The sequence below is a fragment of the Heliangelus exortis genome, chromosome 3 (genome assembly GCF_036169615.1).
Source record: "Heliangelus exortis chromosome 3, bHelExo1.hap1, whole genome shotgun sequence".
Taxonomy (NCBI): domain Eukaryota; kingdom Metazoa; phylum Chordata; class Aves; order Apodiformes; family Trochilidae; genus Heliangelus; species Heliangelus exortis.
In genome coordinates this window covers 41,072,817-41,100,802 of record NC_092424.1, presented here as the reverse complement: position 1 = coordinate 41,100,802, position 27,986 = coordinate 41,072,817, and the positions used below count along the sequence as shown (strand labels likewise).

Here is a 27,986-nt window from a genome sequence, read left to right as displayed (position 1 = left end):
CACAAAAGGTTGATACTATTTTTTTTCTAAATACATCAAGTTTAATACTATCGTTATAATCTAACTGGTACTATACTTGCATGATTCAATTAAAATGCGTTTAAGTAGAAAAATTATTCTGAAAGGTACATTAACATTAACCTTCTTGCATACCTACTGGTCTTTTTGTTAACCACAAATTTAGTCCTTACTGGTTTTGCTACTTCTTGTTTACCAGATGAACATTAGTCAAAGGTATCTCTAGTACCATGCCAAAATATTTTTCCTACAAATGTAAAACCAAGTTGGAGCTATTGATGGTTGCATACCATCTTTTCTTAAGTCTTAATAGAATTTAGTGATCTTTGTAATAAGATACTCTACAACATGTCAAATACAGTCAAACCCAAGTCAGCATTAGTATTCCCTACTTTATTAATGAAAACACAGGAGCAATGGCATACAAATTATGTTCAAGAAACTGTAGAAGCCTAATTTAGCTCATTTCCAGATTCACAAAAAAGACCTAGGAAGAGATGAACTGCTGTCACCTTCTGCCTGCTTACTTAATCCCTGCTCATCCATATGTGGTCTTAGATCTAATATGATGGAAAAATACCTAATATCTTCAAACTTAACAGTGACACGCAAAACCAGACAAACCATAAGCCGACTTCAAAGAATCACCACACAAAGGAGCTTCTGATATTTCTCACAGCGTCTCATACACCCTGTGTCTTGTAGGACAAGGTGACATTTGTGGTTTGTGGTTTGTTTTTTAAATTCAAAGACACTGGAATGAAATCTAACACTGTGGGAACACCTTATTTGTCCACATATTCAAAAAGCCCAAACACCTCTTTAGCACTGTGAAGAGGTGCACTTCACTATTTAGCACTTCATACTCCAAAAAATACACAAAGCCCCTACGAGGCATAGGGATGTTCTGTATCTTTTACTGCTAAAATCTCTTTAAACAGCTGCAGAGGACATTAAATGACTGGCTCCATATTACAAAAGTAAAGAAAATTTAATATTGACACGCTCCCTCCTACACACAGAGTATCCCAAGACCCTGTGCAGCATCAAACATCCTCTTTGGTACACAACCAAAGTCATCATTGCCCTCAGCCTCTGCTGGATGAAGTCCCACATATTTTTCAGTGTCTGGTAGTTTTGGATCCGTGACTGAGGGGAAAACATACACACTGACTCTTGCTTAGTTCAGGTCTTGTTTTTCTTTTAAACTTTTATGAGCTCCTGATGCACAGATAATGAAAAAAGCAAATACATCATGGAAACAACAAATCTGTACTCTGAGCTTTTAGGTGCACGGTTGTTCCCTCCAGACTGCAGTAGCCACAAGTTTCTTATTTTTTATAAGAAGCAGCTTGAGTTTGGAGTGGAGTTTGAGTTTTAAGAAAAATATAAAAAAATGCTTCTATGTACCTCAGCTGCTACTGACTTCTGCTGTAAGCTTCTAAAATTTCTCAGTTTCATGGGATATTGCCCAGATAACACAAGACAAACTGTTGTCATTATAGTGCAATGTATATATATATATATTATCAACTTTATATATTCACACAAGTGAAAGCAATATTTACATGTTCCCACTGTATGAAATTCAAGCTCCAGGTTGAGAAAGCTCCTTAAGAAAACTCATATTCAATACAGGCAGTGTAATTTTGTTCTTTGCACAGCTGCAACAGACAAATGCCAAGTTCCAAGATACAATATGCAACAGGACACAGACAGGAAAAGTTAAGCTTCTTGGTAAATATGCTCTTTATGAGCATTTAAAAAAAAAAACCACACAAAAAATATCTTTAAACACAAATTTGCCATATTAATCTCAGTCTCAAAGGAAACCAGAATTTTGCACTTGCAACTTGTCTCTTCTAATGAGAGATGATTTCACCTCTGATTACTCTGTATTCTCGAACAAGATGAAATTCATAAACATTAGCAAGGTTTATGCAATATATATATATATATATATATATATATATATATATATATATAAAATCAAGATTAAGACCCCATCTTATGCACATGATCACACATCAACAAAACGGGAACATACAGGATCTCACTGTATATATTCCATAAAATAGGAAAGTGCCTTAAATATTGACCAAGTCGAAGGAGAGAAATACTGCTGTGTTTAATGACTCTTGTAACAACACCTGGTATGGTCTACCTGGCAAGCCACTTTCACTTCACACTGTTCAGCAGATCCATGTTTATCTTGATAAAAGTAGTAAACTAAAAACTTCTCCCTGCTACCCACCCATGCCCCTCTCTTTTCCTAAACTCCTGATTACAGTGACAAAAAAGTAGAAAAGTGATCACAGGTAAAACCTCAAGTGCCTTTTTGGTTAATATTACTAAAGCAGTGAGTTCTACCACAAATACTGAGTTGAAAATGGAAGATTTGTACTGCCTATAACAGGCTTGTATTGGCAAGAAACTAACAACTTCCTGACTGAAAAATGAATACTTCTTGCTACAGTCTCTTGAAGGGGAGGGGTGGTGATTGAAAACCAAACACAACAAAAAAACCAAACACAACAAACCAAACAAAACCAGACAAACAAGTCACACTTTGGCAAAAATCCCCCCTGATAAAAATAATTTCCTTTAAACCTTTTAAAAGTTCAGATATATTTTAAACATTTAACTCTCTTAGCCTGAGGTTTTCTATTACTCAGACTCCTTGGGTCTAAAATCCCAGCTGAGAAGCTTGAGCATGCCTCCAAATTATCAAAACCAAAAAATCTGGGGGCACACAGCATAACATTTGATAATTTTTCAAAACAAACATAAATAAAAATGAAAGAGAAAGGTGCTTCAGTCAAAAGTGAAAAAAATAAAACCATCATGCAAAACATTTTTAATAGAAGACTAGTAACATGCCTTCTTTCAGTACTGTATCACTTATCTGGTACTTCTGTGGCATTTTGAAAAAAAACAACATTCAGACAGAAAAGTCAGTCCTGACAAGAGACTGTAAAGGGCTGTAAAGTCCTGATCTTGCTCAGGTCAGCACTTACAAAGTAACGCAAGAATAGATGACTGCTTACAGCTGGTGAACTAAGCCTCTGTTACACCCCTTTTCAGGAGACTTCAAACAGGTGAGACAGACTTATTTTGATTGTCATGGCTAAAGTTATACAATAAACAGCATATGTACTTATAAAACAAACCCAGTAAGCAAGTACTAGCTTAAGAAAAAGAAGTCTGCTGAGAGAGCAGAGATACTGCGTAAACACAAACGACAAATCAAGTGTAAGCTTCAGACAAAGGGTCTGATATTTCTTTGGTCCAAGTGTACAAAATACACCAGTGAAACAACTATAGTCTATCATCAGCCACCTGACTTTTACGCTGCCTTATTGTGCTTTCAGTCTCTGCATCAGCTAAAGGTTGTTCACTTGAGTCTTCCATTTCTTCTTCCCCTGAGTCTTTTCCAAGGGCTAAATCCTCCTCTGAGTCATCAGCACTTGAATTTGCTGCATCTTCTCCATCTGAAAGATCTTTTACATCTGCAGTCTCTTCCGTATCATCTGCATTCTCTTCTGCATCATCTGCAGAAAGCTCTGCAGCCTCCTCTGGTTCTTCTAATGCTGCATTCTCCACATTATCCTTTGTAACTGCTTCTTCTAAACAAAAGAAGAGTTTCAAATACAGAAGTAAGACCCAATCTCAGGACACTGTCTTTTAAAATTACACCACCATGTATGTATTCAAAAACATTCATAAACATTATAATTGAACACTTGTTCAGGACTACATTTTCCTTATTTTTCAATTATTTCAACTAAATCTTCAGTAGTATTTATCTTCCATTTTCTTTTTTTTTTTTTTTGCATATCAGGCACAGATACCTTTCATTTTGTTCCAACAAGTTACAAACTAAAGATACATAAGTTGTACTTCGTTCCTTGAAGAGGTTTAAGTACCAAACCAATCAGTGGGAAACCACTAAGATACTGGTAAGCTCTGTCAGGTTACAGCTGCTGTTGCATCAAGCAGTGAGCTGGACAGCATAGTGCAAAATTATGCCTAGATGCATTTTTCTTTTCATAGTGTTAAGCAGTAAAGATTTTGAAGATTGTAATTTTGTATGCTTTTGAATTTTAGATTTGGCTCAAATCCTATTAGCAAGTGACAGACATGTTTTCATCTTCAACAGCAAACAGTGCACACAAATGTAAACAACTGAAAAATAAATTTATTACACTGAAGTTTGGATTTTGTGTCAAAAAGGTATTCTGGAGCTTCAAATGCATCTGGTGCTGAAAAGAGACTTATTTGGTGTGAAAGTTTTTGCCTTTCATGTCTACAGGGACCAGAATACTATTCAGAAACCCTCTCACTAAGGATCAGGAAGATGTGTGTTTTCTTCTTTTAGAAGCAATGACTTCAGGCAACCTGGTCTAGCAAGAGGTCTCCTTGTCCACGCAGGGGGGTTAGAATTAGATAATCTTTAAGGTCCTTTCCAACCCAAACCACCCTGTGATTCTACGATGACTATTTTCACTTGGAGGAGATGCAGTACTTTCCTTCATGTCCACACCTGCAGTCTCTAAATTAATTTGATTCCCTCTGTCTCCTCCTTTCCCCAGTAACAAACTACTGAAGAGAATTTTACAGGTTCAGAATGTTGTACCTCCTAATGCAAGACAGAGTGCATATTATGTGAAAACAAATTGCTGCCAAAGCAAATTCCTTTTTATGTTTACGCAACAGGTCTAGTGAATGTGTACATGCATAAAATACACCAATACTGGTACCTTTCATCCAAGACTTCCTGACTTTGAATGCATTGAGCCTCTTCACAGTTGTGGAAGCTAGAACAAAGTACCATTTTTCTTGGGGTCTGTTTTGCTGTCCTCCAGACGGATGTCCTGACAATATTTTAAAGCCCAATATACTCATCTTTGTCAGTGTGACTAAAATGTATACCTGGATAACTGGTTCACATCTAATTTCTTGACATCCAAGAACTTCTTGACATTGGTTCATATCTAAGTTCTCCCTCCAATAAGTGTAGATTCAAACCCACAGTATCCCACCAACTACCAAGGTCTTACCAGAAGTTTCCACTCTGTATCTTGACTTGGATGGGCAAAGGCAGTCTGAAATCAGGACAAGTATCTGTGTAAAGGAAAAAAGGGCATTTATTAGCAAACCATCCCAGCAGTCCTTGCACTTTGAAGTATTTTCCTACTCATCCTTTTTAGACAGATAACATTCAGCAAATTATACTATCTTAGAGATAAGAGCTGTCACAAGAAGCTAAATAAAAACACTGAAAAGAAGTATGTTCTCAGTGTGTACCAACCAACATTCTCTGCTTTCTACTCTAAGTTTTCTGCCTCCTACTTATTTTAATTTATTTTAGTATTAAAACAGCTTGCATCTTAAGAGAGGCCCAGAACACAGCTGATGAAATTTTCTTGACAAGATTTTCTATATTTTGGGATATTATTGAATTCCTACCTCTAGCTCCTCAATCCACTGTGCATTTCCCCCTTTTGTGCCTGACTTTGTGTTTTAGGTTGGTGGTTATTTTATTATTTTCATTTTTAAAATTTAAATACATTAAAAAAATGTAGAACACATACAAGCAAAATACAAGGAGGATACTGTCTCAATGTCATGTGCTAAGAATGATGCAAAGGAAAGAAGAGAGACAGATTATACCACATTGAAATATTTCAATCACTAAAAAGCTTTTCAGAAAAAGTTGAGAGAGTATTTTTTGGCTGGTTTTAGTGAAGAAAGGAAAAGGTTTTTTCAAATCACACTCTCATTTGCTCCTAGTTACACTAACTTGATTTGCACTTATTTGTAGATGAAAGTATACCATGTAGAAAAATGCAGCTGTTTAAATTATATAATGAAAGACATTTGCTCATATATGCCAGTTCTCTTTATGTACTATGTACACAAACGTGGTTTTGGTTAAGTACACACACTGCTTTGAAAAAACTTCCCTGAACAATGCAGAAACCTATTAAAGGATTTTTTATTTATTTAACTAGTGCTAATATTTGAGCTGAAGGGCAGAGATCCAAGTGCCAGAAACAACCTTCACACTTCCTGTGACCCAGCAGCTAGTTAAACCAGTTATCAGCATAACTGCTTTGCATTATCTTTGCAGTTGCAGAACATGCTTGGGGACCCCGCAAGTAGTCTGTAAGAACTTCTATTCCCATCTATATCTCCTTTTCCAGATCAGTTTCTCATTGAATATTGATACTGGGGAGGCTATAGAGCCACATCATTCAAATTTTCTGGGAGAAAATCCTAGTTCCACAGGTAAAGCAACTTTGAACTGTTTCCCCTGATGAAAACAACACAGGGCTCTGAAATTTTCCTTAACCCTCGCATATATAGCTAAAAGATTTGTCTGAAGAACCTTCCTGATGTTTTGAAAATTGGTGTATGAATGCACCAGTCCTGGTTACTGATGAGAGCAGTCAGATTTTTCAGTTACCAGTAAGAACTCAAACCAAAAGATCACAGAGGAGAAAGAAGCAAACTCAGATTTTATTTAAACTGTAACCACAAAGCTATGCCCTGGAAAAGAGTCAATTAATTAAACCCCCAAATCTTCAAAGCCTTTAAAAAAATCATACTTTTATTCTGAGTGACAGTGCAGTAAAATACTTGCATTGCAAACTCACAAAAATGTAATCCCACCCCAGCTAATAAAAATCCTGCTCAAAGCTTATGTTTTCAGAAAGTTGGAGTTTTGACACAATTCTGACCACATACATTCAATCCTTGAGTACAAAAGTTGTAGATATAACAGGCCAATATAAAAATCAAAGCAAGAATTTCATAAAAAGGATAACTTATTTCAGTTAACCTGTTTTCAACTTAATCAAAAATAGGTACAAAACTAGAAATTAGATCTGCAGTACAGATTTCAGTTGGACAGCAATCATCTGTTCCAAACTGCCTGACCAATTCAGGGCTGACCAAATTAAACCAAGCTATCAAGGGCATTGTCCAAATCCCTCAAACACCGACAGGCTTGGGGCACTGACCACATCTCTGTGGAGCCTGCTGCAGTGTCTGACCACCTTCTCCATAAAGAAATGCTTCCTAATGCCAAGTCTAAACCTCCTATGGCAGTTTTGAATCATTTCCACAAGGCCTATCACTGGATACAAAGGAGAAGGTATAAATCATTAAAATAAGGCATCATTAAAATAAGGTGCTCCAGCAAAAATTCGGAAGTTTAATTTTTTTTTTCCCACACATTAACATAAAGCCAAAGCTCTAGATAACTGAGAAAAGAGAAACCTTTCTTACCAAACCCAGGAACAGGCCAATCAATAAGGTAGCCAAGATGAAGATTGCGTAAGAAATCCAAACATGAATTCCAAGAGTGCCAGTGAGGTAGCTATGAATTTGCTGGAAATAGGAAGAAGATACTTACTAACTTCATACCTAACAGCACTTATCATTTATACTGCCATAACCATTACAGAAATTGGTATCTCATTAAGACCTTTTATTTAACAGTATTTATAACAGTCTTCCCTCTCAGGCCCTAGTCATCTTTAAATGTCAGACTATAAATTTCTTTTACCATTAAATCCAAGTCCTATTTTAGTTTACCAAGCTGTTGATATTATTATGCCTATTAAACAAAGGATGCACAATTCCTTCTTCCTGAGATGCTCAGCATTAAAAATGCCAAACAAAGTCTTATTGCAGATAAATGCATGAGGAAGCTCCAGGGCATACAGGGAAGTACCACAATATTCTTGATCTTTATATTCTGAAATAAGGTGGCAACCACCAGAGATGGGCATGACCCTGTGCATTTATTCATATGACCTCTGTCACAGGAAGGAGATCATACAGTAAGCATCTCTGGTAACAACAGTCACAGAGGTCTAGGAAACTGATTATTTAAAAAAGGTAACTTAAAAACTAAACAAAACAGCAACCATGTCAGGTTTAAAGCAAGTTTCTTTTTATACGCTCTTCAGAAGTACAGTGCCAAATGAAAAAAATAACCTCATGCAGAGTTTATCCCCATAAGTACAGTTGGGAAGCAGTGTGGCAGAGATGTAAAATTTGCACAGGATCAGAATACATACTTGAATTAAGGAATTATTTTAGTAACTAAAACTGAGCCATTTAGTTTGTATTCAAGCTCTTTAGTTTTTAAAAGGAGCCATCCATTCTAAGCAGACAATGAATAAGTAACTTCACTTATAAGTTTAAAGATAATAATCCAAATACAATATTAAGATTTCTTTGAAACTGAAGTCTGAATGTGTACATTTGAATAACCATCATCTGAGCCAAGGATCATAGTGAGTCAGGTAGTGTGGTAGGAAATAAATTACATTATCTTTCTTCCAAGAGTTATATCCATTAGAAAACAAACCACAATCAACATTTCCAAAAGTTTAAATACTGAAATTCCAGGGTGTTGGGTTTTGTTTTGTTTTTAATGTCATAACAGCTTCCAACATTTATTAAAGCATATGCAAGGACAGCACAGAAAGAAGAGTGAGGAAATACATAACTGAAATATTCAAAGTGGAAATCTAATTAGAGAAGGTTTCTTACTCAAGCATTTAATCTTTCAGGAAAGAAACTAGACAGAGACAACATCATTAAAAAGCAACCATGGAAGCGAAATTCCAGAAGGCTATAAAAACTAAGTACTAACCAGTGAAATAATTACAAAAAAAAAAAAAAAAAAAAAATCAAAGATAGCTTGCACAGGAAACCTAATAATTGAAAGGTTTTTTCAATTTTGAGTTAGTTAAGATGCTGACTGCAAGTGACAGGAACACTGTACTTCAGTTATTTTTTGCAGCGTTACAATATTAAGATGTTTTGCTACAACCAAATAGTGTCTCAATTTTGGCTACACCTGAAGATTTTAAGAAAGAGTATGTTTCCTGACCAAAACTGGAAGGTGTGAACATTCTCAGCATTTGCCTTCTACAAGAAAAACTTTGATAGGTCACAAATGAAAGTGTCTCGAAATATTTTTCAGTTCAAAGCGTACTTCAGTGTAGACTAAGCATTTCTCCTTTGCTTCTGATAGTTATTCTATTGTCCAAATTGTGTTCCTATGCAAGTTGCACAGGCAGTGTGAAATCCAGATGCAGAAATTCTTCCTAAAAAATAACCATTACTCTCTCTTCTCCTGTACAATACACCAGCTGCCAATGAACTGCAGAAGAGCATAATTTGCAACTCTGAAAATGAACCCAGATATAAACTGGTAGATACTAAATGAATTCCCCATGTTTACAACAATTTTTGCAGCAGTTATCAAAAAACAAAACAAAACCAAACTGTAACCATTTTAACTACACCAAGGTATTTTCAGTATTGATAATAACCTTGACAAATTGTCAATTTTAGCATAGTCTATTAGCACTACAAAATTTATGGTGCAAAGATGCAATACACCCAATATTATTACACCCAATAATACACAGTAAATGTAAGAACATTCGACTGTCATAATAGGATAAAAATACTCAGTTAGGTTTTGACTTCTAAACAGATAATAAGAACCATAAATGGTGGCATGGGAAACACTACCACATAGTTACTTACCCTGATCCATCCAGAAAGGTGAAACAGCCCTGCCATACAATGCATCCTAGGAAACAAAGAAGAGGAAGGATGATGTTCTAAACCAGTAAGAGTTGAGATACACAGTAAACTGCCCAGAAACACATTCTATCTGTAAACTTTCAGTGCCATTCAGCCTCAGTAATGGTCTGAAGAGGGTTACTGTAAATAAATACATTTTCTCTGTATTACATTCATATAAGTTACCTGATTGAAAAGCACTGAAATATTGACTTGGAAGTTGACATTTGAGCATAATCAAGCATCTACCTTCATGCAGTTGTTCTATCACCCAACAACCTCTCCCAATCCAAGAAGGGAAATCAGGGAAAAAAGGAAACCCCATGGGTTTTAACTCCTTTTAATTTCAACCCAAACCATGGGTTGAAATTAAAACAGCTTTAGTAGATTAATAGTAGTTCTTTATTATTATTTTATTAATCTACTATGACATACAAAGTTTTACACATCACATTACATCACACACCACAGCTCCAGAGACAGCACACCAGTCACAGCAAAGACAAGAGCAGGCCTCGGGGGTAGAATAACTCTTCAGGGACAGTGGCCTTTGAGGACAAGCCCCATCTCCAGCAAACTTCCCAACTGATAGTTGGGAGTAACAGTTATGGTACAGAATACTTCTGCAGGCCACCCTGGCTCAACTGTCCCAGCTTTTGCTGCTCCTAGCCCAAACACATGGCTAGCTCAAAGCTGCCAAAGACCTCAATCACAATGGAAACCCACACACCATGGCTGTGCCACATCCTGGAACAAAGTGTCTCATCAACTTCGTTCTCACAGAATTGGGTGCTGCAGTCTTGTCAAAAACTGTAGCCTCCCTCAACAGAAAACTGATTCTATAATTCTACACCAGGGAAACCAGGATATCAAGAAATATCAGTTCCAGTCCTGTAGCTCCTCCCCCATTACTAAATACCGTATTTCTTCATATCATATCTTCATTCCCAGGTGAAAAATAAGGACACACACTGAATCTTTGACATGAACATACTCGTAACAGCTGTAGCCAGAATGAAATGCAGGCCATTCACATCTTTGGTGCATCCTTCACACCATGCAAGCATTCTGTGCAAATTCAAAACAAATCCAACACTCTGAAAACAAATTCTGATATCCTGTAAGCACTATACTGTTCCCTGTTCCAAAAGAGGACATAACACTTCCTTGTAAACAAATAAACATCAAATACTTAAAGCTAATGGCTGCCTGCCCCAAGGAGTCATAAAATAATAGCAGCTGTGCTTTCTGTATTTATATATTTTCAAAAATTATATAAACAAGCCACAGTAGTCACAAACAAAAGCAAGTGCAGAAAATAAACTGCTTTTAAAGGTGAGAAATTGGAAAGCTGGCTGTCATTACAGAATACTTCTCTAGGCGTCTAAGGAACAGAAGACTTCTGTTAGTAAGCAACTTTAATGATTAATGAGCTATAAAATGTATTTCTTGCTATTAAAAATGAAGTATTACATTATAGAAGATGGAGACTTCCATCCTGCTACAGGCTCCACATGTTCCCATTTTCTCTCCAAAACATAATCTTGAAGATCTTCCAGTGTCCGTGAGCCTCGGTATCTGCGGAATACTCCATTGTTTGCACTAAAAAAAAGAAATACACATTAACACAGATATCCCAAAAACCCCATATACACAATAGAACTTACTTGCTTAGAAAGGTGAACACCTAAGCATTCTCAGTATGTTTTGAAACTAATCAGCAATGAAAGGTCTCAGTTTTTAAACAGCATGAGCTTTTGCAGTTTTGTAAAGCTTCTATTTTTCTTAAATATTCACTCACACTACAGCAAATATAAAGCACAAAAACTTAACAACCAGTCCATTTTTTAGATACAACTCAGAATTAAGAATATGCACATATGCATACCTATATATGCACAACTCACAATACCATGACTTAGTAAAGGGTTCAGTATTTAAAGGATGACATCTCTTTATTATAGATGTCAGGATAGATATACAGGAAATTTCTTTCCTGATCTGTTTTTAGCAGTTTTAACAAGGGAACTTAGCAAACTCATTTAAACTACACAAAAACCTCAGATGAGGACTGCATCAGTACAATCAAAGCTCCAAACAATAGCTGGAACTGAAATCCTAAGTCAGTATTCCTTGATTTTGAATTTTATGTCAGAGTGACAGTTTAAGACAAAGGAGTCTACAGATGAATCTACAAGTAAGAAAAGAAGTGAAACAAACAGTGAGAAATTTCTGTAATGTTTTATATGTGATCTATGCAGTCAATTACTCAAGTGAGAAATTTTAGTGAGAGTTATATAAAGTCAGGTATGTCTACTCACATACGGTCATGTTTCTAGAAGCCAATACTGCAAATCTGCATCAGTTTTTACAAATACTATGAAAGGTTGTTTCCAAATTTAAAAAGCATCACTTTCATCTCAGTACAAAGCTGTTTGTTGAACCTTCCATCATAATTTGAAAATATCCTCAGTATGTTTACTAAGTGCATTGAGATCCTGAGAAATGTTTCAGAGATTAACAGAAGTGAAATAGGCCAGTTACTCATTCCATCTTCCCTACCAATGTTCACACAGGCCAGGAAAACAGAATATGTACAACTGTTTCTAGTATGACACACTTACTGGTAAATTGTAGGAAGAGTTGTGACAAAGAAACGACCGCTCAAGCCTAGAAAGGGAAGAAAAAACAAAACTGTTAATTGAACTGAAGTTTCTCATCATTCTGACTTATCTATAAATACCAACGGATCTGTATTTGTAACCTAGGAAGCAGCATGTTGCATAGCTTTTACCAGTGTTTTGAAAACACAGGTTTACAGTTTGAGCAGGCGAACCTTTCTTGGGGCACGGCGCTCCGATGTCAAAGAGGTGTTCTCACCAAGGTGCACAAACAGTGCTCCTTGCTGCCTTCAGACTCAGCTTAGCCTCGTTCCATGCTTCTGCTCCAGACTCAGCTGACCTCCTCTGGCTGCTCGAGAGTGAGCTGAGTGCATGTTGGGAAGCTCACCTTTTATTGACCCCCCCAATCCTGCTCATGCACAGCTGAGGCAAACCCTAATTGGACACAGGTGGGCTTAACACAAGCTCACGCCTCCCACCTCATAATTAGCACCTGGGTGCCTCAAACATGGGGCTGTGTACAGGCCATTCCTCTACACATTCTGCTATAGTTTGTCTTCAGGAATGCTACAGTTACAGATACTAAATACTGTTGACAAATTAGGGAAAAAATGCTCATCTTGAAGAACACGTACTACACGGTAATCTTTCTGCAAGTATTACACTAATCCGTATTTGCACACAGATGAAGCTTTTCACCAGATCAGCAGCATGCTCTTCCAACTAGGAGAAAGACAAGCCAGACAAATGCACCTATGTGCCAGAATGCTGTGTGCTTGTGTCTGTGTAGTCTCATCCAGATGACCTTTGTATCATCTAAAAAGTTAGGCCACTCATGATAATGATGACAACAGCTTACAAATTCTGGCCCCTGATCGTAATTCACTATCTAGCTGATTTAAAACTATTTAGGGCCACATATTTCAGATTTCAAGTACTTCAAGTCATTAAATAAATTAATCTTCAGAGCTCCTTGTTTTCTTCTTCCAAATAATCCATGTACACTGCACAACCAGTCTGTTCTGTAAGAAGGCTCACTCTCTCCCATAACTATGAGTGTAGCAAGACAATGCTTTGGATGTTTCTATGTTCCTCTCCTTCCTTATGATACTTTATTATTCTCTAGGTATCCCAACAGATTGATAATAAAGCTTGGAATAACTCAGCATTCTGCTGTGTAGAAGCCAGGGCTATTTAACACTACCACCTCCTGACAATCACAAAATCCAAAAGTGAAAGGAAGTGAAGGTGTTGTATTTACAATTCAACACATCTAACCTAACAACTTCAGAAATTAAAGAAGTTTTATTAATGCAGTCTATTTTGGAAACAAGAAAATACAGAAGTCTTGAGAGGTTATCAACCCCTAGATATGCAATCTAACCCCACTAGTAAAGACAACATTCCTCTATCTAGCAATTGCTATTCATCTAAAGTATCAATGTAGAAAGTACAAACAGGTTATTTAACATTTCCATTTACTGAAGTTCTGTGATAGCTCTTTGTGGGACTAAGTATTTATTCAGCTTTCAGTAAATAGTTTTCTGTATCAGGAAGATAGCCATGGAAAAGCATTATAGCAGGTGTGTTTCTGCCTATGGAGACAGGCATTCCCAGACTAAACTAAGCCAGGCAGCTTTAGAAGTTTCAGTAGTAATGCTTTTCCTAGCACTAATTCCTCTATGGAATAGGAAAAAAAAAAAAAAAAAAAAAAAAAAAAAAGGTGGGGGGTTGGGGTTTAAATAAATATATTTAAATAAAATAAAACGAAATGTAAGCATCTTCGGAGTTACAAAAGGAAGTCTTTTTCATTACAATGTTTCAGTTTTCTTCTTTTATTGTTACAAGAGGCAGGGTGGTAGAAATCACTTTAAAATAGCTAAAAGCTGTGCCAGCACAAGGAGATAAAAAGTAAACAAAACCACAAGTGTAACAGCAGAATTGACCAAGTAGAAAACAGCTGCACAAGAAGAACTAGGTGGAGAGCCACAAAGAACATAGAAAACTTAAGAGCAGAGAAAGTCATGGGAACACTGGAAGACTCTCTCAAGTTCTTAGAAATGTTAGTCAGGAAAATAGAAAACAGGAATCTATCTCAAATCTCTCTTACCAGTAAAATACCCTAAAGCACTTACCAGTAGTGTCAGAACTACTAATGAAATCTATGCAGTACATGGTATAAAATTTTTGCAAAAAAGCATCTAAGTATTCTCAAAACTTCAGCTGGAGGTTTGCTACATATCTAAGGCACCTCCTTAGTAAAATCAGATGTGAGCCACCTACAAAATGCTAAGAATTGTAAACAGTAAATTGTTTTGTTATGCATTTCATCCGAACTGGAACTGGCTAGTAACTTGAATCACAGTAAAGCATCTGTCTTTTTTGCAAATCAAGACCCGACATACATCATTATAAAATCAAGAATAGGAAAAAAAAGTTATCAGTATTTGCACACACACACACCAAAATACACAGAGAACACAGATGCCACCTAAAAATAAAGCTGCTTTCCTTAAACAAGTACTCAAAGGTTACAGAAGGCTCAAGAAGTCTTGTTTTAAGAGTTAAAAGTTGCAATTGGAAACCTAAGAAAGGCAGTGTGAATACATAAAACTTTGAGATCCAGAAGTGCCTCCCTCACTTGCTCTTGAAAGCCTGAATGTTTCAATAGAAGAGATAAGAATAAGCACTTTAGGACTAGTACATCAAGTGACTGAAATATAGCACAAATCCATTAAGGCTCTGGTGGATATATTCTTTGGGCATCTGCTGTAATTAAGCACAGTGAATGGCAGTGTAATTTTATGCAACAGTGCACTCATCCAGTGGTTTTCCCCTAAATTAGCACATTTTAACTACTTACTATTCAATGAAGGGGTTACATAACCAAAGCCAATTAAGGTACCATTGTACAAGCAAAACCAAAAGCTAGAGCATTTGAACACACTGACTGAAAGGAAGACTGAAGCGTAAGCCTGTAGTAAAAATACCTCAGTAACTTTGGAAAGCTTCCAAAGGAGCTCATTTACCTTGAAATTACATCAGCACCAAAGGTTAAATCTGTGAAAAATATTTGTTTTTCAGATTGAGTATTCATTAGTTTCAGAAGTGGCAACAGTTTTCATACTTTGTGCCCTACTGAATACTGTAGGCATATTATGCATGCTTTGATACAGTTTCATTATTTTGGGTCAATCCTTTGACTTCCAGAAATCAAACTCAGAGGTCAAGACCCTTAGCAACATAAAAGATTCAAATATTTAAGGAACTTCTCATTAAATGTTACATCTAAGGTCTAAAGTATCTGGCATCACTCAGTAGTCAGAAAAATTTAGACCTAAAGAAAGTATACAGTACCCTACTCAATACTTCCATTTAAGCTCTTTACCAGGGTGAATACTTCAAGATGCCACATATTTTTACAGCCTCACTTCTGAAAGTGCATTTTTTTTTTTTTAGTTAGTCACATCCGATTGCCACAGTCAAGACTGGAATCCTTTTATCTGAACACTGCCTAAGAATCACTGTCTAATTAGGAGAAAACAACAAGATTAGATTATAATGGATCCCCATTTGCAGCTTTAGCTCCAGAGTAACCACTACCTTGTTAATGTGCAGAAGCTGACTTCAAGTTTCTATATATGAAAAGAAATTAATATTCAGACTTATCTGCTTAATCAATTGTTAACAATTAGTACAAACACCAAAGGAGAGCCTAACATGCTTTTTGGCATCAGTTTTTGTATGCTTCTATGTTTTGAACAAAACATTAGCCTACACAGGGTCTAGAACACCTGGCATTTTCTTGTGAATTTATATTGTTCTGAGACCAGAGTTTAAGTAATTTCCCTGATGCAGACTCGATAAAGAAGTAAAACTTGTTCAGCATATTTTTCAAATAATAAAGTGAACAGATTTTCCACATGCTAGAAGGGAAATGCCCGCCCTCCCTCCTCCTTCCTGTAAAGCTTAGCCTTTTTATTTCAGTAACATCTCTTCCTAACTCTGTCAGTCTTTTGATACTGCTGCTATAATCCTCTATGCCCTCAAAGCCAAACCAAGCACAAAGCATTCCCAAGAGATGCAGAGGTGTCAACAATATTGGCACTGCTTACACAAGAGCACACATTCAAAATTTTGAGGAAGTCACTAAGGGAATAAATAAAGATTGTATTCATGCTTTTGTAGGTAACCAGGAAACACCTTTTATAAAGAAATTTGCATATGTGCATCATCAACAGAAAACAACAGTAATGTCTATTACTTAGAGGAGTGCTATGATTAAACAAGACAAGAAGCCAGCACCATCGTGGAAACAGTTAAAAACTTATTAAAGCAGGTTCCCACTGTGGTAATGGTACCACACCCTGAAACTCTTGGGAACTGGAGGCTACAGAACTGGATTCTTTTGCAGACAGTTTGGAGGAGAGAGGAACAAAACAGGCAGCAGCTTTCAGTGAAGTAGATTAAAATAGAAAATAAGCCCCTTTTAATACAGCACTAAGCCAGATCATTCCCCCAATTCTTTAATCCTTCCAATTCAGTTTGTAAATTTGGGCTCACAGATATTAACTATATGGAGAAACAGAATGTGGTAACATTATTTATTTAGAAACCTTTCCTGTCTTGGCTGCTATCCCAGGTGCTCCAGTAAATCAAAGCACACTCCCAGATACAAAGTGGTACTTACATATACTAAATAATTTCTTTTATTAAAACAGTTTATTTCATACTATACCTGGTTCTTGAGTGACATCCACCTTTCCCACAGTGATATCTAGATGTTCACTTTCCTTTGCAAAACTCTCCCACGTCGGTTCAATTTGTTGACAAGCTGGACACCAAGGTGCATAGCTAAAGTAGGAAGACAGGTTAAATATTTTAATCTTCTTACACTTACAGACATTCAAATTGTACAGAGAAAATATAAACATATAAACATATCAATCATAGAAAAAAAACACCCAGTTTTTCTTCATACTGAATAAGATAATCAAGTTGGCTTGTATCGATCCCTACATTCCTCATGTTACTGCAACAAAAATAAATCTCCACAGATTTGAGAAATTCATGTCTGAACCCCTCAGCAGTTATCTATTCTATATACAATGAAATAAATCCAATGCCGTGGCAGCTATTTGAATTACTGAAGCCAAGCTGTCCTCTGAAGTAGTGTCCTTCCATGTTACATTTCGTATTGATTTACCACACCTCAGAACTTTCAAAAATTACATTTATCTTGGCCTACTACTCAATACATCAAAACATGCCCCTTTTATAAGACTCTTTTGAGACTGAGAGTACACATCAGATTACTACTACTCATATTGCCTGTCTTTCTCAACTCTTGCTTTTTTTTCTCAGGATTAATTTCAGCAAAATAAGAGAGCATGTTTCAGGAGCTGAGTTTTCTATACTACCAACTGGAATAATCAAACTAAGTTTGCAGTTGTCATTGCTAATATAGTTCCAGATAGTGCTTAAATGCTGATAAAACCCCATTTGCCACCTTTATGTATTTTACTCTATCTTGGTTGACAGTCTGAGGCAGAATTCTGTATATTGCAATGGTCTGTCATATACACTATTAATGTAACACAGAAGAGTTAGGTACAGTGTGTGAGCCACAGCAACTGGCATTTGCCACCTATCCTTTCACAAATTAAAAGAGGCCCTAACATAGTTAAACCCCATTTATTAAGGAGATGGAGGTGGAAGTGTACGTATGCAAATTCTGATATTTTAAAATGAAATGGAGCAAAAGTAGGGGGTCAAGGGACACTACTTCTCACAGTACTCCACATATGCTACGATACTCCTCATCCAGTGTTAACAATAAAACCAAATTTCTTCATAGGCAAAGGCCTAACAGCCCACATAACAACTACACTCGAACTGGGAACATCTACAAGGAGCTTCCTTACTCCTTCAGTTTGTCTGCCAGTGCTACCATATGACTGAAAGAGTGGCACTTCCTATCCTCTGGCTGTCTTCTGATTAGGAACACTTCCTTTCCTAGAGGCATTGGAATGAGATCTCCCTAGCCACCCACAGATGTTTCATGTAAATAAGAGTGAACCTAAACCAGGTAATTTCTCAAAGCAGAAGGAGAATTAAATTTACTCCAAGTGCTTTACAGTAGTTTTGAAAGCTAATTATTTAAAAAATAAATCCTATAATTTGGAAGTTTAAGGACAATTAAAAAATGTGCTGTATTTTATCATGCTAGGAATTTAAGTACAAAAGCTAATACTTTTTCAAAGTGTTTTTTCAAATTAATACCACTTTATGCGAGTACTTTTACCCTGCCAAGAAACAGCCCCTTCTTTTAAAAAGATGTTAGAAACAAGTTTCGCATGCAGCATTGTTTCCCAATGTGCTACTGGCCTATAGAGGGATTTTAATTATCATTTTGAGTATTATGTTATTACAACTGGACTGGTAAGAAACTGCACACATCCATCAGATATTGTTGCTGATGTTGCTCTAAAATTAAAGACAGAAGTTGGAATGTCTTCTAAACCCAGCTTCTCCAGATATGTCAGCCATGAGATTTTCAAGATTAATATTCCCTTTAGACTGTTTAATGTATTATCTGATCTTGAAACAGAAATTTGGCCTGTATCAGTGGTTATATTTATATTGTTTTATATTCACAAGCACTTCTAAATAAAATCAAATTTAATATCCAATACACATGGCTAACTTTCATATGATTAGAAAGAGTTCCTTTAGCTCAAAGTATTAAACTACGCATATATCGCAGTTTGGCAGTAGCAGAACTTTACAATGAAAAACCCTTAGTTGTTGCCTTCCTATTTTTATTACCAATATTAGGATGTGGGGTGGCAAGAGTCACATATGGTGCTACATGACACAGTCACTCAGGCAGAACATTGCCACAGATCATTGGACTTAAAATATTTGCTTTATATTTGCCTTAAGCTACATGCTCTATTTCTGCCAGACAGGAAGCACCCTGTCCCCACATATACATGAAAGAACTTGCAATAGGCATGAGATTTTTGCAAGTTATCACTGCTCTTTACTTCAACATCCTCACTTTTCCAAAGCTTTAATGTCCATGTTTAGTTATGTGGCACTTGAAGAGGAATTCAGGAGTGCTTCCTCAAAATAACAAAAACATTCAATTGCCAAAGCTTTACTATACCTCCCAGTCTCAAAATACCTCCCTTTATACCTTCTCTTTCAGTAAAAGACAGAAAAGTAAAATAATTCACACTTAGGTCAACTTTGTCAATAGTTTCAAAAAACTTTTTGCTCCCTTAAGAACTGAGGCTTAAGAAAATAGTTTATTTCAGACTTCTAATGAATCCTTCAGAACTGTGCCTGATTTCTATTTCTGCAGGAGTAATGGATGGTACAACTACCATCCCTTTATATTCCCCAGAAAAAAAAAACAAAAACTATCTTTCAGAGCAGGAAAGCAGATCCATGTGTGTGTTGTGAAACCACTCTTCATTACTTTTCATCAAATCACAAGATCCAAGGCCAGGTCACTAACAAAAGCAAATGGAAATTAATTTCTTCTGCCATATTCTACAGACAGACCAGGAAATAATTAGCACCTCATCATCACCACCAAATATAGGGCTGTTACTTCTCTAGCTTTTCCCTTTCTACAAGGGGGTATGTTTAGCTGTTAACTTGTAGGCACTGTGCCCTACGACCTCCAACTATCACAAGAAAGCAGCATTCGTGCCTTCTCAGTTGAAAGATCAAAACTCACTGGAATTTAAATCAAGACCTGGGAAGCTAGATAAAGAAAGTACATTTCCAGTAGCTGACTACACATTAAAAAGCAATTTACTGATCCTCACCATTTAAAAATCAGATTGAGAACATCACATACCTATAAATCATACGTTGCCAACTTATTTGGCACAAGTGGGTAACGCACATCTTTCAACATACAGCTCATCTTTGGCTTTACCAGACTTCTTGCATAGAACAAAGTTCTACATTTAAATACCTCATGCACTGTCCACCCTCCATAGATTAGGCAACTAACATCTACCTACTGGTCAGGTCCGCTGCAAGAACAATTGACTTCAGTGGATTAAAATCACTATGGTACAGGTGTAGGTAGCCAGGTGTTTTCCAGTTCCTACTCTGATCTATTACAACACGTGAAGATTTTTCCAAGGGCATAAAGGAAACAAAAATTTTAAGCTCTTAAAAACGTCAAAAGCAAAGTCTATGTCTAATCTAAAGCATAAAAGATAAGCTTTGACTTTCAAATACCAGCAACTTCACTTATACTTGCAATACAAAAAAAAACCACTGCAGTTAAAATCAGCTTGTGCAAATGTGTCATTCAGTCATATCACTACAGAGCTGATCAGTAAACACAGAATGAAGTTTTACTGATACACAGTTTCCAACTCCAAGGCACCTATCTCTCTTCTTGTAACTGCTTGGCTAGGGAATTCACCAGTTCAGTCATTTTCAAACGAACCTCATTAACACCTTTCTCACTCCCATTATCTGTAACTATCAGTACAGAACAGTTGTAACCTTAAATACTATTCTACAATTATCTCTGATGCAACTTCACTAAGCTGCAAGAATCTAGCAACAGTAGAAAGACAGCTTATAGCAAAAGGCACAAGAGGATTTGCTGAAGAGAAAACAGCAAGTAGGGGAAATGACAAGTTTCCTCATTTTGTCTAGTTTTTCTTCTATTCAAGACATAACAAAGGTAGTGCTTACACTAAACCAAGCTATATGATGGACTTCAAACCAGGAGTGCTACTAAAGGTGCCAATGTTGAGACAGTATCTAATAGAACAGTAAAAACAATCTGAACGTAATTATTATTACGTTTCATCTAAGTAATTTTGCCTTATTGCTACAGATTCCATAAGGATATCAAAATAAAAAGACAGCATCTGATGACTTTGGGTTACCTTAAGACTATAATTTGATTTGTTCTTGTTCCTAAATACAGAGAGGTCTTGAGGCAGGATAGACAGCTTTGTAATTTCAACAGAAGGTCAACTATATGGTTTAGCTTACTTTTCAAGTGAGAAGGTGGTAGCCAAAGATATAGAAGTTAGTCCCTGTACTCTACCAAGACCTGTATCACAATAGGAGATGCTCTGGAAGCTGATACGAAGTTTCCCTCAGTGTGCCACAACCCCTCCAAAACAGACAGGAGAGACCTCCCAATGCAAAACCAGTTGCTCTGCAACACATAAACAAGTTTCTTTTTCACAAATTGCCAAGGCCCTAGCTACCTAGAAACAGTGTGGCCAGCAGGTCCAAGGAAGTGATTCTGGCCCTGTACTCAGCGCTGGAGAGGCCACACCTCGAGTACTGTGTCCAGTTCTGTGCCCCTCAGTTCAGGAAGGAGATTGAGGTCCTGGAGCAGGTCCAAAGGAGGGCAACCAGGCTGGTGAAGGGACTCTAGCACAGATCCTATGAGGAGAGGCTGAGGGAGCTGGGGCTGTTCAGCCTGGAGAAGAGGAGGCTCAGGGGAGACCTCATCACTCTCTACAACTCCCTGAAAGGAGGGTGTAGCCAGGTGGGGGTTGGTCTCTTTTCCCAGGCAACTCTCAGCAAGACAAGAGGGCACAGTCTCAAGTTGTGCCAGGGGAGGTTTAGGTTGGACATTAGAAAGAATTTCTTTACTGAGAGGGTGATCAGACATTGGAATGGGCTGCCCAGGGAAGTGGTGAATTCTCCATCCCTGGAGATATTTAAAAAGAGACTGGATGTGGCACTCAGTGCCATGGTCTGGTAACTGCAGCGGTAGTGGATCAAGGGTTGGACTTGATGATCTCTGAGGTCCCTTCCAACCCAGCCGATTCTATGATTCTATGATACCTCAGAGAAGTGAGGTTTCTTCTCTGGATTCTCCTGCCAAGCTTCACTCACATGCCTTAAATCACAGATGACCCAGATGCTGAAGTGACAATACACCAAAGTACTGTTCTGAGAAAGTTGTTTCACTGTGTAAGCTTGACCTGATGAATTCCCATTCTGCTGTACTTACTTCAGTAACCTGAGATGCATCTCTCTTCCAATAATAATTGAATACAGGGGAATAGCAACTGCATAACCATTGAGGTGTGATGCACCACAAGACAAACACATTGTATTCTCTAAGATTCTAAGTGCTACTTTCAAGACATGAGAAAGATGAGAATGATGAGAAAAAAAGATATAAGAATCAAAGCAGGGTATATTGCAATTATGCCACTCTAGTATAAAAAACAAGAAAAGTATCATTTGCAAAAAAAAAAAATGCTCCAACAACTTTCCATTCAGAAGCATTTTTTTTAAAAAAAGGAATGTTATTTTTAAATAGCAAATAAATCACTGAAAAAAAATGAAATATTGTAGAGCTTCAGCAGATAAAGTTCCATTATCCTACATGGTTTTGTTGCTGCTGACTTTTGTTTTTTTGTTTTTGTTGCTGATTTTGTGTTGTTGTTTTTTTTCTAAGAATAGGACAAAGAAAATAAATTCTTCAGGAGTTTATTTACACAAAGCGTTTCCAGCTAGCTGTTTAAAAACACTGAATCATGTAAATACCAAAACATTCAGATTTTTAGCACACTCCCTTGAAACTACAGGCAGAAGTGCTAGTGTGAGGACTGAACCCCTGTGATAATCTAGCCTACTCAATAGCAGGACAACATTTTACAATAAATGATGAGAAAATAAGGCATGGGTCTACACCACGATAAGACAGTCCTGAAAGCATTACTATCACACTCTTCTCCCAATTTTCACCTGGTTAAAACCAACACAGAGAATTAAGAAATTCTTTTTTAGGTACACACAGCACTAACTCTGCTGAAACAAATGGGAACAAAAACATCCAACACCCTGTGTGGAAACTAAACTAAAGACCTTCCCACTGGGCAAGTTCCTAAAGTACTGCAGATGCAATAGAAGCATATTAAACCATTTCATTTCTAACCAGAGGCATAAAGACAACAGTTGGAGGGGGGAGGGGTAAGGGGTGGGATGGTGTGTTTGTTTTAATCTACTTTAAAGAGACGAGGATGTTAAATTAAGCTCAATCAAGCTTGGAACAAACTATGTTTGCAAATGCAAAATGTGCTTTTAAATAACCAGATCAGAAATTAGTTTTCTGTATTCCTAGAACATACAATATTAAAACTAAAGACAAAACCATTTCCTCATATTAAGACTAAGCATTATCTTGCAGCTACAGACTAAAAAACAGCCAATAAGGAAACCTTTTATAACAGTTCATTCCAGCTTCACACTTGCAATGCTTCAGTGAGGACCTGTATGCTGTGATAGTAACAGTAAACAAAAAGTGTTGTAATGCCTTTCAGACACACCAAGTTATCCAGAACATTTTTAGCAATGAAATGAAGTAGTGCTTCCAGTGTTTGCAATTGTGCCAACTAATAATTACAGAATATTTACAAAAAGTCATCCAAGTACACACACTTCTGAAAGGTGGGATCAAGGAAATAAAATTCCTATTTCCACTACATATCTCTCACAAAAGCAATTTCTGACTTGCGTTTCTCTTTGGGCATTTGAGAACAGCAAAAAAAAAAGTGGTAGCAATACAGTAATTCACTGACAGTACTTTCATAAATAAAAAAAAATTTACAAATAGCAGAAGTAATGGTACCAGTTCCTACCAAGGCAGAAGGCTTCAAACCAGAATCTGGAGCAAGTGACTAAAGTCTTTTTTTCAGAGACCCTATAACATTTGCTTTTTTAAAAAAATTAAGTACTGCTTAGAAAACAAAGGTTTTATGCACAAACAGGAGGAGTTTTGAGCAAATGAGGTTTTGATGAGTGATATTCCAGTCTTGCCAATAGACCTACCACACAGCACCAAAGGAACAAATGAACTGATAAGCAGGACTCCTGTCCAGATCACCAGACCTAAAGCTGATAAAAATTGGAATGCAAAATCCATCAACACGAAAACAGTTGCAAGACTTACAATAAATCAATACTAAATATCAAAATCCTGTTGAGATACAACTGGGAATCTTAAACTCTTGGTAATTCAAGAACAGCAGCATTGAGTCACCACCCCCAGTAAAGACAAAGCTTCCTCCTCAATCAGGAGAAAAGCAGAAAGCACTAGATATGTGCAACAGAAAGCAGCAATGAGAACAAATGATCTTTCACATATCAAAAACTGCATAAGAAAAAGAAGTCTCATTTAAGCAATGCAGCAAGATGTACCAGATTCACAAAGGATTTTAACAGTTCACTATCTCAGCCACTTCTGATTTCATCCAGTTGCTCCCTTCTTTCTTCCTCATGGACATGCACCACTAATTATTTAAATATTTTATCTTAGAAATAAAAACTTCTGAGACATAATCAATAACTTTATTCCTCCTTAATATTCCCCAACTTGCGTATGAAACAGTAACTACCATACAATAGGTTCCACATAAGATTAGGATGTCAAAAGTGGAAAAAATTAAATTTAAAATAATTATATTCTCCCACTCCCAGATCAACTCTTCCCCCAAATTTTAGAACATAATATATGAAAAGGGTGAAAAAAATAGACTCAAAATCAAGCCCAAATTCTTAGCCATAAGAGCTAACATCCCTGGAAGCCTTAATCAGCTATTTCAGATTGTTCCCATCATTTCACTGATTAACACCACCTGAGCAGTAAAGCCCTAGGGGAAGCAATAGTCCCTGCCCCTAATAAGAGACTGGAGATAAGTCAAATTCAATACTAAATGAAATGTAAAGCAGGTGGGTGTTTATGAGGGAGCATGTGTTCAGATGTGGATGGGCAACCTACTCTATTCCACAGGTTACTCAGTCTGTTACTAACTCTTTAAACTCAGGCAGTTCCACAAAGGAGTAGCTGTACAGCACACTGGAACCACATGAGCACAGTCTCCTTCAAACCTGTTGTTTGTTTGTTTTTTTTAACTGCTGTCTTAAAAAAACAAAACAACCTTCTAAATATAAGCAGATGAGCTAGCCTCCAAGAAAAAAATGTCATGTGCATTTCAGGAACAAGTACCATGTCACAAGTGAAGCCATACCACCACTACAGTTAAAACACAGGCAGAAACACTTAAAACCCAGGCTGGAAATAGGCAACCCTCTCTAGCTGTCACCGGGATAAAACAACAGCGAGACCGAAAAGTTAATGAAATCTGACGCATCTTCCTTGAACATCAGAGCAGGGCGACTGGATGTGAGGGCGTATCGGGGTATTAAGTAACACCACATTGGAAACCCACCCAGTATCACCTACCAAATCCAGCGTTCCCAGCTTGCACGGAATCCAATGAATGTCCCAAATAGCTAAATACCGTGCAAGGTGCAGCGCATGACACTATTCCCCTGGAGACAGTCGACTTTAATAACACCACTAAAATGCCATTAATGACCCCGCGGCTTGCTGAGACCTGCCCTGTTTAACCTTGGGGCGCTCAGACGCTCTGCCGCCGCTCAGAAGCGCGACCTGATGGAAACTACTTTTATCAGACCATCTAAAAGAAAGTGAAAGCGTGACAAGAGCGGACAACGCTTGCTGGAAAGAGGGGATCACGGGCATTAGGTGCCCCGTTCCTCCCCCGCCCCCGGACAGGCGCTTACAGGGGCGAGGAAGATGCGCGGCCCTTCTCCTCCCACCACCGGGCCAGGCGTTACCGGGCCATTCCCCCCCCCCCCCTCCCGGGACAGGCTCCGAGCAGAGGCCGTCGACGGGAATTCCCCTCCCCGGTGCCTCTGAGGGGGGCGGGCAAGGGGTCGTTACTCACAACTCCAACATCCACTGGCCCTGCAACACCAGGCTCCAGTTAGAGCCGCACAGCACTTGCACCCGGTTCCGCGACTCGCCGGGGCTGCCCACCAAGGAGGAAAAGGAGGCGGCAAGGCCCGAGCCCGCTGCGAGGAGCAGAGCAGCCACGGGACAGAGAAGCAGCGGCGGCGGCAGCCACCTCCCGCCCCGGCCTCCCGCCGCCATATTCCACCCTCCCCCGCCCCAGGAAGTGAGGCCGCCAGCGGCCGCCGCGGGGGCGGGGCCTGCGCGGGCGCGCCGGGGAGCGCGCGGCGTGGCCGTTGGGCCTGGGGAGGAGTGGCCTGAGGAGGGCTGAGGCGGTACCAACGGCTCCGTTTTCCCCCCCCCTCTCTCGCCCTCCGCCATGGGGACCTCTCCCGCTGCCTCAGTCCCGTGGGAACGATGGAGCCCGAACCTCCCGCTCCCAACAGAGCCACGGGGCACGGCGGTTCTGCGGCCGCACCGTCGCGGTGGCTTTCGTGCACTCGATCAGGTTTAGGAGTTTTTCCCCGTCCTGGTGCGGCATTCACAGAATCACAGAATTCTCCGGGTTGGAAAGGACCTCTGAGAACATCAAGTCCAACCCTTGATCCACTACCACTGTGGTTACCAGACCATGGCACTGAGTGCCACATCAATCTCTTCACAAAAACCTCCGAGGGCGGAGAATCCACCACCTCCGAGGGCAGCCCATTCCAATGTCTGTTCACCCTCTCTGTAAAGAATTTCTTCCTAATATCCGACCTAAAATTCCCCTGACAGAGCTTAAGTCCATGCCCTCTTGTCTTACTGATACCTGCCTGGGAGAAGAGACCGACACCCCTCTGGCTACACCCTCCTTTCAGGGAGTTGTAGAGAGTGATGAGGTCTCCCCTGAGCCTCCTCTTCTCCAGAGTGATCACCCCCCAGCTCCCTCAGCCCTTCCTCAGAGGACTTGTGCTGGATACCTTCACAGCCTAATTCAAGGTGCCATGTTGCAAGCGCTGAGTAAAAAATGATAACTTAGTTGGGATGCTGGTAGCCAGCAGTCCTGTGGGGCTGCACAGTAGGATCCGTGTTAAATCAAGTGTCCAGCAGGGCCCCAGGGGACTGGCTGCCCCACTGCATCGTTCAGGACATCTGAAGAAACTGTGTTTTTCCATGACTTCCATGAGATTCCTGTCAGCCCCATTCCTTTGGCTTGTCCAGCCTCTGAACCAGCAGAGCCCTGCCCTTGAGCAGGGGAAATCATTACTCTCAATTAATGGTAATTAAGACACTCAGCTTCCTGAATAAATAAGAACAGATCACTGTACGGGTCTGAGCTGTCCACCTGTATCATAAGGAAATTAGTTCTTGCTTCCTGAAGACTACCTGGATTCAAAAGTAACTTGTGATTAAGAATTTTCAAACAGTTATTCCAAAAGTTACGAGCACTACTGTTAAAATATTTACACACATTATTTTTTGTCCTCTGGCACAGGAAACAATAGGACTTTTCACCTCTGGATTTTGTCACACTTTGCCAGTTTATATTATGAGGCTCCTCTACATTACTTCCATATTTCTGTAGGAATCTGGGCTTGGATCAAACTATTCCTTGAAGCCTGAGTATAAGCCTGGCCTTTGTTGACAATAAAGTGGACTCAGCATTAGCATCTAGGGACAAGAGCAAAATATTGCTCCCAAACAGGAGGAGCTTCCACTGCCCCTCCAGTGCTGAGGAGGGACACAGGCCTGGCTCTACCACCCCTCACTCTATGCAGAAATGAAACAGTGACAGCAGTTTTCATTTGCTGCTTCTCAAGGGTAGATCACTTCCAACAATGGCTCTTATATTTTCTCCCCACTAGGTATTCAAAGAAGATTTTTGTTGACAGCTTCCCAGCATTGTAAATACCTCTGCCTTTCTGAGTTGTAAGCTTCTTGCCACCACAATAAATGCCAGCTGAAGATTAAGTAAGTAA

The 27,986-nt window shown here is 38.5% G+C and overlaps 1 protein-coding gene across 1 annotated transcript; it reads right to left on the bottom strand.

Annotated features, from left to right (window-relative positions):
• Window positions 1-390: 390 nt before the first annotated feature.
• TMX4 (thioredoxin related transmembrane protein 4) lies at window positions 391-26,287 on the bottom strand. Its single transcript, XM_071740296.1, has 8 exons — window positions 26,021-26,287; window positions 16,993-17,108; window positions 12,258-12,303; window positions 11,107-11,235; window positions 9,595-9,640; window positions 7,312-7,413; window positions 5,079-5,142; window positions 391-3,644 (listed from the first exon to the last, which is right to left on the bottom strand). The coding sequence occupies exons 1-8, from the start codon at window positions 26,224-26,226 to the stop codon at window positions 3,337-3,339; spliced, it is 1,017 nt and encodes a 338-aa protein (XP_071596397.1). The 5' UTR covers window positions 26,227-26,287; the 3' UTR covers window positions 391-3,336.
• Window positions 26,288-27,986: the final 1,699 nt, after the last annotated feature.